Below are 15,489 nucleotides of genomic sequence, written 5' to 3'. Positions count from 1 at the left end.
GATATGAACTAGTCCATGTCTAACAAGATTCCTTTATGCTCTAGTTATCTGCTGGAGATATTCAGGACTGTATCAGGCTTTATGGAGTATCCAATAGTTTGTCTGCGTACTGGGTATGTTAGTTGCAGGAAGCTGCAGATGTAAGATTTGAAGGAACATTCATTTCTGATAACTGCATTTCCAAATATTCTTTTGCAGGGTAGAAGTCAGCAGAGAAACTAAAGTGAAGGTTTCCAATTACCTGTTTATTTTTTTTGTTTTGTTTTAACAGCAAATACTTATTTTTCTGAGGTGATCAAAGATAGAGGCAACCATAGGATTCACACAGGATTCTTTAAGGAGCTGTTGGCTTTGGATTTTGCTTCAAGCATCTTTAAAGAAGTATGAGTGCAACTTGAATTTTGTGTGTCAGTACGTATTTGGCTGTTTGTTTGCCCTAGTTTTCCTCTTTTCTCCCTTTTTCTTTAATAGATGAATAAAATTATATAAAACTGCTGTGAACAATTCTACAATGAAGTAGTATTTGGGACTAAATTTTACACAAAACTATATATTTTTACTAAAAGTGAAATACATTTAAAAAAACACTAGACTACCTTAATTCATGGCATTCTTCACCAAATAAACATTACCTTATCTGAGATCATACAGTGTATAGCAGAGCAGAAAACAGACCTGTTTACACTGTCTGACAGTAATTTCATTCTGTCTATTCTGTGTCAAATTCATGCAGATTCTCTTAAATCTCTAAAGTATTTTCACACTTAGTGAGTAGCAAAAGTTGCCCTGAGTGTCAGACTCTGAAATGCAGAAAATGAAATTGTCCTCCAATATTGTCCTATAATGCAATCAATGGAAAGCCAGAGAGAGAGAGATTTCAGAAAAGAAAAATGTAGAACACATGGCACTACACATTGTTATTTTCCTCTCTGTGGGGCTGTACCATGCCATTAAATCAAATTTGTGAACTGAAAATATAAACAACACCAGTCATCAAAAACAAACTAAATCTTCACAAGAATCTGCCCAATTAATGCAGATATGGCTGGTGTTCTCCATATTAAACAGTTTTACAAACAGAACACAGCTAAACAAACTGCCATTTCAGTCTCATCAGTAGAGTCCCAAGTAGATGGTTAAGTCTGTTGACACCTCTGAAGATCATCTAGTACAGCCCTCTCCTCAAAGTAGAGTAAATGTGTGCCATGACCTGTGTTGCGTTATCCACAGAATTATCTAAGTTACACACTGTTTTCATTGTGAAGCACTTAAGTAGATCCCTTGTAACACGTAATACAGTGATATTTCTCAAAGATTTGTTTGCACGTGCAGCTAGGGATTCCTTATTTGAAATAATTCTAGGCAATTCATATTAAACTTGCTCCTCAAAAGCCACTGACAAAACTTTCAGGTTTTAGCATTCATAAAATCTCTTTAATTTGGAAATTTTATATTGTAATCTGTTCTTCTGGCAGTTCTGTCTGGGTTATTCTGCTTTGCAAGTAAAATATGCTGCAAGTTTTACTAGAATAAAAATCTGATCTTCTAGGGGACCAGACTACAGCACTTCACACAAACCTTGAAGTCTGTTGACTACTTAGAATAAGAAACACTAACAGTGCTGTGTTACATGGCAGATAACTCCAAAGGAAAACATTTTGATAGGATAGAGGGAAATAAACCTTTCTCTTTGCCATCAGAATGCTTCTGCTTTTTTGCTGGCTACCACGTAGCTGAGTACCTAACAGCACAAAAACCAGCAGATCAGTTTGTTCTGAAGAGAACTAATAGATGGATTTTACCCTTCAAGGAAAGAGAACCCCATCGTAAGAGCTATACTAGACATAGTTTGGGGCTTGGAAAATACCATTGCTACCCTAGCTTGGTGATTTCTGAAATGTAACATGAACCCTCATTTAAGTGAACAGAAATACACCCAAAAAACAAATTCCAAAACAATTTTTGTTCCTAATACTTGTAGTGATCCAGACCAGACCATCGTACACCTTTAGTATTAGAAAAATGAGCTGCAGAACTGATGAAAAACTTCAGGATTTATTCCAGTTTATTACATCCCTCTCTTCCTTGTACCTTCCTTTGCTGGGATTATTTTTGGACATAGTTTGATATCTAGTAGGGTTTTAAAAATTGCATCCCTCTGGGAGGGTCACTGGGGCCCCTCAGCTAAGTCACTATTAACCTCTCCTGAAAGCCCAGATCACATATGTGAGTGAAACACTGCTAAAAGATATTAATCTAGACTGAGTGGATATTAATTACATTATTTTGTATTAACTGTACTATATATAATGAATGTTTAAGGTTGACAAAACTATACCAACTGAATAAGTGCTTTAAAAGTTTTGATAGAAGGGTTCAACTGGCTTAGCTTGCTTTTACTTATAAATCAAATGATAATGCAATAAGTCACTTCATATTTCTAATAGAAAGGCAAAGAAAATAAATGGAAGACGTTAATTTCATTAAAAATATGAAAGGTTCATCAGGATCAAGCAATCAATCCGAAGAAAACCAACCATGATTGTCAACAGCCAGACTGTACAAATAACGGGTCTGTGAGTTTGACCGGGAAAGGATCGTGACCGGATCATTAAGAACTTTTACTATGGAAATCACTTTTAAATGAATAGGTCCCGTTTTCGTGACTGAATGAAAACCTATGCACTTTTCAACTCAGATTAGATAATGGAGTACATTCAACCAAAAATGGAGAATTCGTTTTAAGGAACTAGCGAGAAAGGGAACTGAACTGTGTTTAAAGCATTTTGAGAACTCCTTGCCTAGTGGTCACACCTTCATCACCAGGTTATGTCATTCACACACAAAAGGTGATGTTATTGAATTCCCCTTTGTCCCGAAGGACCTGCAACTGTACAGCCAAGAAGAGAATTAGAGCTATTTGTGTAGTGCCCTTTAAGGGTGAAGCATCCTCTATATAGATTTTACTTATTTATTCATTTATTGAGAGGAAGCAGAGGGTGAGAAGTGGGACAAGGAAGGGGATCTGTACTTGACATGGGGTATCTTCATGAGGATATGAGCTCCTAACTCATAGGCAGGTAGTGGTGAGGATACCCTGGTTGCTCAGCAGCGATTTGAAAAAAGAGATTATGAGACTCTTTCAGTGGTTTTGTGAAATCATTTCCTCCTTCTTTTTTATTACAGTATTTGAAAACTAACCAGATAGATAAGAGATTTGAGATGTTTCATGAGATACTCTGTTATGACATTTTGAAAACTTTATCCTTTTCACTGAATCAAAAAATATTTTTCAAATTCAGTCTGAATTCTCAAAGCTGTCAACTCTCAAATTTCTGTCTTCATGCTATTTTTGGCAGCAAGTTCAGTAACTCCTCAACTGTTCCCAATTTTAGTCAACAAAATTCCCCTACAGGGGATTAAAAGTAAAGTTTTGTCTAAATAATACAACTACTTATAAATTACTTATATCCATTATGTACTTAATCATTACCGATTCTATTTAAAAAAAAAAAAGTTCATTTCTAGACCATTTTGTTCCATTTTTTTCCATTTTTCTACTGATCAGGAATTCTAACCTCTTTTTGCATGTAACTGTCATTTTCTTTCCTCTGTCTGTCCTTCCTGCAGTGCAAGGCCCAAATGATTTTCATGTCCTTTGTCCAATATGACTTTTGCGGGTCCATTAGCTTATGGTGATCACTCTTCTAAGAAAATGAATTTATAAACAGAGAAGAGGGCACATGAAGTTTAAAGATCATGAAAACTGACACTTTTACGGAAAGCTGATTATCAAATTAGTTCTATTTTAAGATATGTGCCAGAAAATAGGTTTAGATTTAGGCTGTCTATACTGAGACAATACACCTTTATTTCATGGTGGGCTGCCTCCTTCTGATCTCCTTGAATGGAAATGTCAAGAAAAGCTTCCATATAGCAAGCAAAAACAGAAAGGAATCCACTCAAGAGGAGTATGTGAATTCAATACCACAGCCCAGCCCCAGCCTACAGCTTGGGGAGAGAGCATGAATTGCTTTGTTGAAGCTTTTCAGCTGCGTCTTCTGTAGGTATGCGATGGCACAGCTCAGTGTGTATCCTTCTGTCCTTAAACATCATAGAAAACTAAGACTCTTTTTCAAAGATAACTGATGGGATATATGTAAAACAAGATAATGTTTCACCATGTATGCAGTACAGTGTACTGCACTTGTACCCCAAAGCTATTTTAATAAAAAGAAGCACCTGCAGCAAGTTCAGAAAAGTCTTTATGGTAGTAGTGAAAATGCCATCCCACTTCCTACAGCTCCTTGCCCTTTGCATTTTCTAAATTCCCAGCACTGGCCTGAGCTCAACAGTCAGTTCTATTAATGAAAAGAGACACTGAACAAACATCTGGAAGCAGGGGACCATCAGTGAAATCCGCTGACCAGCAGCCTCCCGCTGCCCAACATCTAGCAAATGGAGTCTGCCCTTCCAGTTGTTTCACTCTGGTCTCACTCTTCTATCTGAGAGTATATTTCACAAAACAAATTTATGAAAGTAATATGTATAAATTAAATGCTTTACAATCCAGACTTCCCTTCTGTAGCTGCCTACAAAGTTCAAGTCAAATCTGTAAGGACATGAAGCCAGCACTGCATTGGTTGGAGCTGAAATTCTATTTCTCAGCAGCCTCTTGCGAGCTCTTCCCAAGCCTTTCATCCCCTTTTCTCTAGGAAGACCATTCATGGTGATAGGGATTTTATCTGTCTTAATATTAGCACAATCTGTAACCCAAACACCATTTTAATCTCATGCACACGCCATGTTCTCCTTCCCTTAGTAACATTTCTAGCTGCAGCCCGTGGAGAACCTCTGCAGGAGCACCCCAGGACAGAGTTGCAGCCTGTTGGGAGCAGCCCATGGCAGGGCAGGAGGGCTAGGGGTGCTGCTGCTTGTGGGGACCTGTGTGGAGCAGTGCCTGAAGGGTGAGCCCCATGATACAGAGCCATGTTGGAGCAGTGCTTGGAGAGCTGCAGCCTGTGGGAAGATAGGCAGGATCTCTTCATGAAGGGCAGTGCTCTGTGGGAGGGACACCACGGAGAACAGGGTGTAGAGTGACCATGAAGTGAAGAGAGATGCTAAGTCTTCAGGTATTAGAGATTTGGCACTGAATAAAAGAATTTTCAAGGTAATACATGTAGCTAGAATCTTAGACATGAGGTTTTTATCTTTGTTACATTTTTTATTTGTTGAATTATCACACAGAAAATCACCAGAGCTATATACAACAAATGCACACGTATGCATTTATATAATTTTGAATCATACTCTTGCTCAAGTTATTATTCAGTGATGATAAGTAGACACATCTTTATAACACCAGGCATTGACATTTAAGAATGTCACAGTGCACTGTAAACAAGGATGGGTTACACCAGCACAAGCAATACTCATTCCAAATCATACCGTATCAACATCATTCCTCAAGACTTTGTTTTTCCTTCAAACCTATAGTTATTGTCCCTTTGCAGAAAGATGTGGCTACTGATTCACAATCCTGTCTCCTCAGCCATGAGCATTAAAAGAATCGAAGTCAAACATCCAGCTGCATATTGCATTCCTTTATTCCTGCCACAGAAATGGAATATTACGCATATCAGTAGATCAATTTGCCCTCATTGCAGAAGAACTGCAGAAAACTGGTAGGAGCTTCAGCACACCGCAATCACAAAACAGTGGGGCTCTTTGATATGATCAACTCCTCATCCTGTCTACCTGTCCACCTCACATATTGTTACAAGGTGGTGAAGTTCTCACAATGAACAGAAATTTCACTGAGGGTCTACTGGAATGTCCTTTCCAGTAGGATCTACTGCTTAAAATTATCTGCATTTATTAGAAATATCCCTATATTCAGAGTAAGTAAAATGCTGACTAACTCACTCAAAAATTCTGGCTAAATTAAGTCATACGTATGTACTTGGTGCTAGTAAATCCCTTCCTATGGAAACCGTGAGTGGTAGCAAAATACAAAGAAATAAAAGTTCTGCAACCAATCTAGTTACAACAAAAAGGGTTGGAATGTGACTATAGGCATTTCTGTTCAGTTTGCTGGCTTCTAGAATGTGGAGTGTGAATTTCAGCCAGAATGATGCAAGGAAACAACACACCAAGAAATGTTCACAAGTTGATCAGCTTCAAAACAGCACAGAACTGGAATCCAGTGCCAGATGAAGAGAAGAATGTCCCAAGTAAAGACCTTTTGTCAGTTCAGAAGATACATAATTAGATGTCAGAAAAACCTCTCTGCACATATATAAATTATAGAATCATAGAATATTCCAAATTGGATCCACAAGGATCACTGAGTCCAACTTTTGACTCTGTGCGAGACTGTCCCAGAAAAATGGAACTGTACTTCTGAGGCCATTGTCTGAACACTTCTTGAACTTTGGCAGGCTTGGTACCATGAGCACTGCTCTGAGGAGCCTCAGCCCAGGTATAAGCTTCTGCAATTCGTGATGAGCAGGTGGGGGGTAGAACCAGGCAAAGATTTATGAGATCTGACGTCTAAGCCCAGCTATTCCTGGAATCTGTTTCTTCATTTCTTCATTAGCTTTCTTTGCCCTGCTTTGCTCAAAATGTCATCCATTTATCTAAGTATTATCCATAGAGTGACCTGTCTACCACAAAAATACAGTGGAGATCTACACTTAAATAAGACTTCCAGGTATAAATACTTAGTAACAACAGAATAAATGTAAATAGAATGAGCCTGGACATAGCCTGATTCATTTCCTTTGTGCTCTTGAGATATTTCAGAGATGTAGGACAGACAAGACACAATATTTTTCTTAGAAACAAGGAGAGTAAACTCCTTCTCTGTAAACTTCACTTTTCTGATAATTCGGAGAGTGCACTTTAGAAGAGGATGAATGTTCAAAGAAGTAAGTAAGATTTCAGTTTTCTGTGGGATGGTGCTACTCTTTTATCTTAATTATTTTCCTGAAAGGAATTGTAAGTCCCGGTTGCTCCCCTTGAGGTAGAGAGAAGCCCCAAAAGACTGTCTACTACAGACACAGTGAGACTGTATTGGGTTGCTTGGTGAACAGAGTCCTTCAGAAATAATGTTGCAAAAATTGTATCATATAGTAAAAGAAGATGCATTGTCAGTCAGAATTTCACTTGTTTGTCGTGAATGATAAATGTCAGAATTTGTCTTTGAACTACGTTTATTGTATTTCTTGTACCTCATGCACCAAAGGTCCTTCATGATCTTCACAAAATAACTTCTAAACTTCACTCCAATAAACGCATAGAGTACAGGGTTCAAGCAACAGTGTAAAAATGCTATGGTCTCAGTGATATATTTTGCATAGGCCATTCCCTTTTCAAAGTCACAAGATTTCTCTTTCTTGCCCATATGTGCAACTGCCACAAGAAGAACAGTGTTATAGGGCACCTGGCAAACTAGGAAAACAGCTACAATTAATACAATCACATTGATTGCTTTGTTTCTTTTGGAATTCTGGGCTTGTTGTAAGGATTTGACAATGAATGCATAACAAAAAATCATGAATATGAAAGGTATAAAAAATCCAAATCCCACTTGTAGACACAGCAGCAGTGATTTCAGGACAGTGCTGTCAGACATTTTGTCAAATCTGTGATCGCAAATCACTTTGGTTTCATTAATGGAGATGTTATAACTTGCACTGTATAGAAAAGAGGAACTGGAGATTAAGATAGCTGATGCCCACACAGCCAAACAAATCAATTTACTGTATGCAAGCGTTCTTGCCCTGAGTTTAAATGACTTTGTTGCCTGTACAATTGCGATGTAGCGGTCCACACTGATAAAGGCCAAAAGCAGCATGCCACAGCTGAAGTTGACTGCATAGATACCTCTGGCCATTTTGCAAATGAAATCACCAAAAATCCATTTGTCAGCAGCATAATTCACTGCCCACAGCGGGAGAGTCAGCACAAAAAGTATGTCCGCTATGGCCATGTTGAAGAGGTACACATCCGTCATGGACTTGGTTCGTTCATATAACGCGAAGGTCATCACTACAAAGATGTTACCAACCAGGCCGACGATACAAATCAGCGAGTATGCAACTGGCAGAAACGCTTTTGTGAAGCTCCTGACTTCCAACTTGGAACAAGGTGCTGTAATTAGAGAAGCGTAGTCTGCATCAAAATATTCTGTTGTACCAAGATCTGTCTGTGAAAAAAAAAAAAAAGGAAAAGATCAAGAGTCAACTCATAGGTGTCAATCCTTTCTATATATGGTTTGTTGTTTAAGTACTTACAGTATTCATTTTGTTAGTGAGCTTCTGAGAAGGAAATATATGTGGAGAAGAGTTTCAAAATGCTCTCCCAAGATTTCTGAAAAGGTAATGAAAGTTGGATTGGGAAAACAGCACAAGAAATGTGAAGAAGCAGAAAAACATTTGGAAATGGAACTTGGGTTGTAAGAAGAACTAGATCACATCAGCTATATCAACAAGACACAGTATCTCAACAAAACACATATCTCTGCAGCATGGCGTGCAGTTATGGAAGGTGGGTGGTTTGTATCAGTATCATTAAGAGCACCATCTTATATTCTTAGAGCTTATAAGTGATGGATGAGAGTATGTGTCCTATAGTTCACACTGACTTCACTCCACAGGAAATCTGAATAAATCAAATCTCACGTTCAAAAATGCAGTGTGACAGTTTAAATCAGTGTACTGAGATAGATATAGAAGAGTAAGCAGCATAATCTAGCATCTTACTATACTCCATAACAATATACACTGTTTTAACCTCTTTTTTATGTATGTGTGTGATGAAAAAATGTTATTGACTCTCTTTTACTGAGGAAAAACTCAAGCATGGAGTCTTTACAGTAAGTACAGTAAGTACCTGTTCCCACCTCCCCTCCCCCCCCCAACATCACTTTAAAGAGTGCTTATCATTGTGCAGGATTTCCGTTACGTAAAGTCAAATCCATTGACTGTGATTGCAGTGAGACTCAGACTTCTGCAAATCAGACCACAGGGTCTAAAGTTTTGACTTCAGATGGATAAAATAGGGAACATACCACTGGTAGGAGCATGCCATTGGAAGCCACAAGCACAAAGCTAGATGTAACTGACTTACTTAACCCCACACAGGAGCCTACAGGAAGGAGATCTAGATCTGCAAACACAGTCCGGATATTGCAAGGAACTGGGAGAGGGAAAGGACAGGACAGTCTTCACTCTCCAAAGGCATAGCAAGAATCAGTGTCCTCAAGCAGAGAGTCTGGCTCATATTGGATGTCTTCAGATGGGTAAAAGAGCATTTGAAGCGTGTGGTTTAAGCATCGCAGCTTCTTTGGCTTTCCTGTCTTTTAAACAAATCTTTAACCACTGCTCCAACTTCCTCTGTGAGTTTTCAAAGCTGATTTTTAGAAGCTGCGGGGATATGACAGCCTAAAAGCCCTTGAATAGCTTCTGAAGCAAGCTTTAATAACTTGAAATGTTTTCTCTGAAGTGCAGAGGTGTATAAGGCAAGCCGTCAAGTCATAAAGAACACCTGGGACTGTTTCCTCTGAGCTACTCTTGGTTTGTTTCCTCTGAGCTACCCTTGTCTGCAGCTGCTGCTTCTCCCTCTGCCCCAGCCAGCCGCATACCCATTTGTGGTGTCTCTGTTACCCTTTGCACTGCCTGTACTAAACATCTACCTGTTGTCACGGAGTTAACTAGATCAATCTATGCCCATAACAAGGGGGCAGTAGGCCCCTGGGCCCCCCCCAGCCTCACAAAATGGGAAGGGAAAGGGAAAAGAGATAGGGAGATGGGAGCTGGGCTCAAGGAAGGAAAAAAAACAGTGGCAACTATCTATGGAGGAAAACTTATTTTACTAACTATGATAGTTAGTATGCAAGATAACACAATATAATACAATCTAATTGAAATTGACAATAACAAATCAAATAAGATAGGAGAGAGAGAGGTTTGACTGAGACCGAGTCAAACGTGAAAAGGCAGTAAGAGCCCACCACATCTGGAAGGGCCAGGTCCCATGACTTCTGTGATGTATAGGGATAGGTACCCAGAAATGGAGCATTAACACTTTAACTCCCAGTGCACTACATGATGTTATGATGTGGAATAATGAAAGCCAAAAAACATAAAACCATTACACCTGTCTAGGTTATTATTTTAGAAACTGTTATTTTACTGTTGAATGGATAAGTAAACAAAGAAATAAATAGGAAGACCCACCTTCCTTGGATATAAAAGTAATTCTTGAATACAAAGCATAGATGGAATAAAAAAAGTGTGAAAGCATTTAGAAAGAAGGGGGTACACATGTCTCCTGAAATCTGTAAGCACAGGCTCTCTGTATCCCTAAGAAATTCTTTGGGGCACCACCAGCCACACGTTCCTTCATGGGAGGACCAACAAAAGCCTCCTGAGGCTAGCTGGTACAAGAGGGTAGACAAAGACTCAAACTGAAACCAGAATAGCAGAGATCAGATTTACAATCTGATTTAAATCTCTTGAGCTTATTTCCTTTTTAGAATTTGGAATAGAATTCATCAAAGTTGTTAGGAAGGTGCACTGACTGCAAAGGAAGCTGAATCAGAACTATAGACTTCCTGATTGAAATCTCTGCAATAGTCTTTCAATAGGCAGCTTTACTTTGCACTAATATATTAGGGAATTTTCAACAATAAATTTCTGTACATACAGCAGTGAGCTGGGTGTTCTAATATTGTTTATCTGTTACATAAAGGCACATCTATGCACATGCCACACAAACACACTTCTGAACATTGAATGTCATATAAGCCCTCTATTTTCCACTCTATCTACATCAACTTTTCTTTTAGCTACAAAAGCAATATGTGAGTACTACAGTATTAAGTATAAATAGGTGAATTGGAATTATAAGATAATGGCTGAAGAGTGACCTCAGGAAAAAGATGGATTTTTGTAGGGGAAAGATTTCTAAGCACTTGGAGGACATCAGAAAGTATTAGTCAAGCACTGCCTACCATTACAAGCACCCTCCTGCTAATGCATGTGTTTTTATGTATTCAGCATGCATCCATGCATTATATGTAATATATTTTAGTACTTACCAGATTTGAAAATAGTCTGTAGGTCAGATGATACTGTACGACTTGTTACATTCTTCTATGTTTGGATCAAGCGCACTTACCATCAGCCTCAATAGAAGTATGCTTTGAGTTAAAAAAAAAAAAACAAGAAATAACTGCAAGAGTCAAAGGTACAGAGTTAAATTGAAATTATCACCACTTCCTCCTGACAAGCAATAACTTGCTTCTTTTTACGTAAAGGAAATTATTTAACCTTATTTGTGCTGGAGACATGCAAGGCACAGAGAAGTCATTAAATATTTGAGTGAGACTACCTATATAATAATTCTATTTGCAAAAAACTGAGCCAGTATTAGAATCATTAAAAATAAAGTGATAAGATGATCCCATTCAGGTAAAAATTATTCTGTGACTCTTTGATCTGTTTACATCTGTTTTTAAAGTTAATTGAAATCAGAAATGAAAATACTTCATTTTATGATTCATTATTTTTTTTAAATATATGCATCTATTTCCAGGCTTAGTTGTTGATTGCAATTTAGATTAATAGGTAATTTGTAGAGAAAACTGAAAAAGTATATTCTTTCTTCTTATTTTAGAAATTGTTTTTGTGAGTGTTCATTTGAGCCTTGTTACCTCATTAGAGGCACCAGATAGCATTGATACAGGCAGTCTTTTAAGCTACACTTAATATATCCTAAAGAAAATAGGATGATAGATGTTTTGCTCCTATTTTCATTCAGAACAGAGCATACCACAGTGCAAGTAGATCCCAAGCAGCTTAAGTATGGTACTGCATTCCATGAACCATAACCAGGAAATGAAACAAAGATGTGGCTGGATGAATTTAGAAATAAGTTACCATCATTCATAATCAATTAAGCAGGCATACAGCATTTTCTTATATGTATGGGTTTTTTTGGATCCAAGCCCTTAGGTTCAGCTACAATTAAATCCCAACATATTTGCCTGAATCACTAGCATAACACATTGATACTTAAAAACCCTGAAATGAGGATATCATTTTTCCTATGTATTAATTTATATGCTGACACACCCATGGATGTTTAAATTATTACTGCTGAAAAAATATCTTTGCTGCTTCATGAATATAGAGCAAAAAAGTGTGACATCAATCTGGACTGTGACTCTACTAACTTAAATGGACTCAATAAAAAATAATTTGGACTTCTTATTGCTGTTTGGAACAAAGCACTGCCTGTCATCCCAGATCTGGGGAAGATTAAGACTGAATCTGTAAAATAATTGAGATAATGAAATATGGTTTAGAAAAGTTCAATATGTGGAAGAGAGATGTGAGAGCAGAGAAGATGATTTAAAGACAGAAAGTGAAGAGAAACAGTAGCAGACCATTAAGATCATTTCCATTACAAATTTCCACTGATAAATCAAGATAACACCTGCAGTTATAGGACTGAGTTGCAGCAGTGGTCAAAAGACTTGTTGATCTGTGGTGACTGGATGGGCATGGAGTTTTGGAGTCAGGCTACCACACGTGATTTTGTTGCTCACTGAGTACCCGGGACATCCTTTGGAGATCTGTCATTCTCCTCTAGTTGCCTATGATGTTCTATTTCTTTTCAAATGCATTGATACTAAATTATAATCTCTTAGGCAGCCAGGAGGCTTTCCTACCCGATCTCATTCTCCACAAAAGTCAGCATAAAGTAGCGGCATTTTATTAAGAATGATTAGAAAAGCAAGAAGCAATAAAGCAGAAGTTATGGTAACGCTTCTGTAAAAATCTGTTGGGCTCCCACCACACAACTACAATACAGTTCTTCTCTTTTCTGCTCAGGAGGCAAATGGTGAGGCAAAGCTGTTGATAGACAGTTATCAGGTGTATAGGACAACTAGCTGAAGAAAGATGGAGAAGGTGGTCTGGAAAAGAAACTTCCTAGACATGACAGAGTTCTATAAAACCATGAGTTCTGGGAGGCTTTAAACGCAAAATGATTTACTGAGTCAGAGAAAAAAAAAAACATAGGGAGCTTCCTGTGAAGCTAGCAGGTAATATCAGATAAAATACAATATCATCACACACCAGGGGATTTTTTGCTTCTGGATGTTACAGAGGAAAAACACACACAAGAGTTCAAAGAGGGATTAGGCAAATACAGATCTAGGAGGCCTGCAGAGGTAATTATTCCTAATAGCTTGCAGGAAGCCTCCAGCTCAGTGGCATGGTTAGAAACAGACTCCTGAAAGCTGAAAAGATACCCCAGGACAGGAGCCATGAGGCAGACATTCTCTGCATCTGGCCATCTTCAGAAGTAAGACCCTGAGAGGATCTGTGGTCCGTAGGACCATTCCTGTATTCTTAGCTGCCACCATGCCCAGCCATGTGTCCCATCTTGCTCTGGAACCACCCAGGTTCAGCATCTCAGAGTAGCTGCAGAAGGATATCTATGTTTTCATTGCCCTACAGCGTTCAGCAAGTAGAGCTGAGCTGTGGGTCAGTGCTAAGGGCAGAGCAGAGGCAGAATTGTGAGCAGAGAGAATGTATGAGCAATGATGCAGTGGAAAGTGCACAGCAATTGCACTGGCAAGCTGCCAAACCCTGTGACTCTTTCGAGACATCCTTAATCACAGTAACAAACTACTCCTCACCACTTATTTCACTTATTTATTTCATAGCAATTTTCATCACTAAAGCCTTGGGAATTTTCAGGCCGTTTAATTCACCTTGTCCTTTTTACCATGGGATTTTACTTTAAAAAAAAAGCCCACATTTTTTATTGTTCCACTAACCTGCTGTTATTTGCATTTCAAAATGTCATAACGGAAATCATCTAATTAACATGATTCACGTTTCATGTGAATGTTCCTAAGGTATTTTCTGAACTTTCTTGGAAATAAAAATGTGAGTTTCATTTCTAATTCTTCTTTCCATCAAGTGCTGTGAGAAACAGTACATTTACTTTTGGTAAGCTGAAGTGCTTATACTTCTTGCAGTAACACAACTATGTGTGACAGCATAGATCTTGCATACAGATAAATAATTTTCTGCCTAAATACCATTTCAACTAAACCATTGATGTGGATGTTCACTGTGTTTGACAGTTTGAAACACATCCCCCAGCCCTGTTTAAAACAGCACATTCAGAGCAGGAGCACATTTTGTGTTGGTGAAGGGATTTGCAGGCGGCCCATTCCTCTGTGGGACTTTAAGTGCTTCTTTCTCCTATCTCTGGGACTGACGAGATGGATCTGAGTCTCACACACAAACTTTTTTGTACAAAGACAAATCTAGCCTAAGGCAGTCATGTAAGAAGTGAATAAAAAGTAATGGAAGCAGAAATTTTATCTATATTACAAAATTGGATACGCCTACGTGTCACCAACCAAGTCCATCATGATTGTATTCCATATTCAAAGAAGCACATCTACTAGTAATAGCTTCCAGAAGCTCTTTCAGACAACAGCCTGTGTTTGGAATGCTAACAGTTTAGCTTGGGAAGCAATTGAATACTATCATGTGTATTTCACAGAATGAGACAAGGCATAATGAGATGGCTTGTTTCATTAAAAGATAAAGCAGAATTTCAGATTACCCACTACAAAAATTATTTCTCAATTTTTTCCTTATTCAAGAGCTTTTTAATTTCAGTGTATCTCATGCTTTTTGCTTGCAATAAATCCAATATTTAATAAGAGTAACAGTCTTCCAGAAAGTGAAGAATTAAGTCCTTTTAGGTGAATGCCCAAATTACTACAAGATAGCTAGCACAACTTACCTCCTTAGCGCATTTTCTTCTGACCCAATTACAAAGCTCAGACTGCCTTTCTTGCAGATGCTTTGCGCTTCGCCTTCACACTGCGGCAAATGGAAAGAGTTTTTTCTTTTTAAGACATCTATTTGAAAATCTGCCTGGTATGCAAATGAGGCCCCCACATCTAGCTAGTTTTTGCTTGTATGTTAGAACTCTGAAAGGAAATTTACTCTCGTTTAGCTAATACGGTTATTGTGGTTTCTCAAATCTCACCACATGTTAGTTTTCTGCCACCACTAATTAAGGAAAGAAAATATTGAAACATAAGGAAAACACTGTATGAGTTATTCCAGAATCCAAGTGTTTCTTCTGGAATGACTCAGGATGTTTTTCTAATTCTAAAATACTCACACCTATCGCACCCCATTCCTTCCTGCTTTCATATCTATTCAGTTAAACTTAGACCAATTTAGTCTGATACAAAAACCTAGCCACCAGCTGAGGTTCTGGTCACTCCAACATTCTGTCAGACCACAAAATGTAAACTGTTTTTTTACATTCAGGTTGCTTATATAACCTGTTCATTAAAAAAAAAAAAAAGTTATAATCACATATTGTCAATATGTTTTCTCATTATTTTCTTTAAAATTATTCCACCTGCTTGACTCTGGC

General features: G+C 38.1%; 1 protein-coding gene across 2 annotated transcripts; it reads right to left on the bottom strand.

The window, feature by feature from the left end:
• Positions 1–5,220: 5,220 nt before the first annotated feature.
• On the bottom strand, positions 5,221–14,934 carry CCR6 (C-C motif chemokine receptor 6). Of its 2 annotated transcripts, XM_052689304.1 has the most exons (4): positions 14,842–14,934; positions 11,105–11,206; positions 8,298–8,373; positions 5,221–8,209 (listed from the first exon to the last, which is right to left on the bottom strand). In XM_052689304.1, exons 3-4 carry the CDS (start codon positions 8,304–8,306, stop codon positions 7,127–7,129), a joined length of 1,092 nt encoding a protein of 363 aa, XP_052545264.1. In that variant the 5' UTR covers positions 8,307–8,373; positions 11,105–11,206; positions 14,842–14,934; the 3' UTR covers positions 5,221–7,126. The 2 variants fall into 2 exon arrangements, with proteins under 2 accessions (XP_052545264.1, XP_052545274.1); XM_052689314.1 differs by lacking the exon at positions 8,298–8,373.
• Positions 14,935–15,489: the final 555 nt, after the last annotated feature.

The sequence above is a fragment of the Tympanuchus pallidicinctus genome, unplaced genomic scaffold, assembly GCF_026119805.1.
Source record: "Tympanuchus pallidicinctus isolate F22 unplaced genomic scaffold, pur_lepc_1.0 scaffold1, whole genome shotgun sequence".
Lineage (NCBI taxonomy): Eukaryota > Metazoa > Chordata > Aves > Galliformes > Phasianidae > Tympanuchus > Tympanuchus pallidicinctus.
Note: the sequence above shows the minus strand (reverse complement) of the source record. Positions and strands in the feature narration are given on the sequence as shown.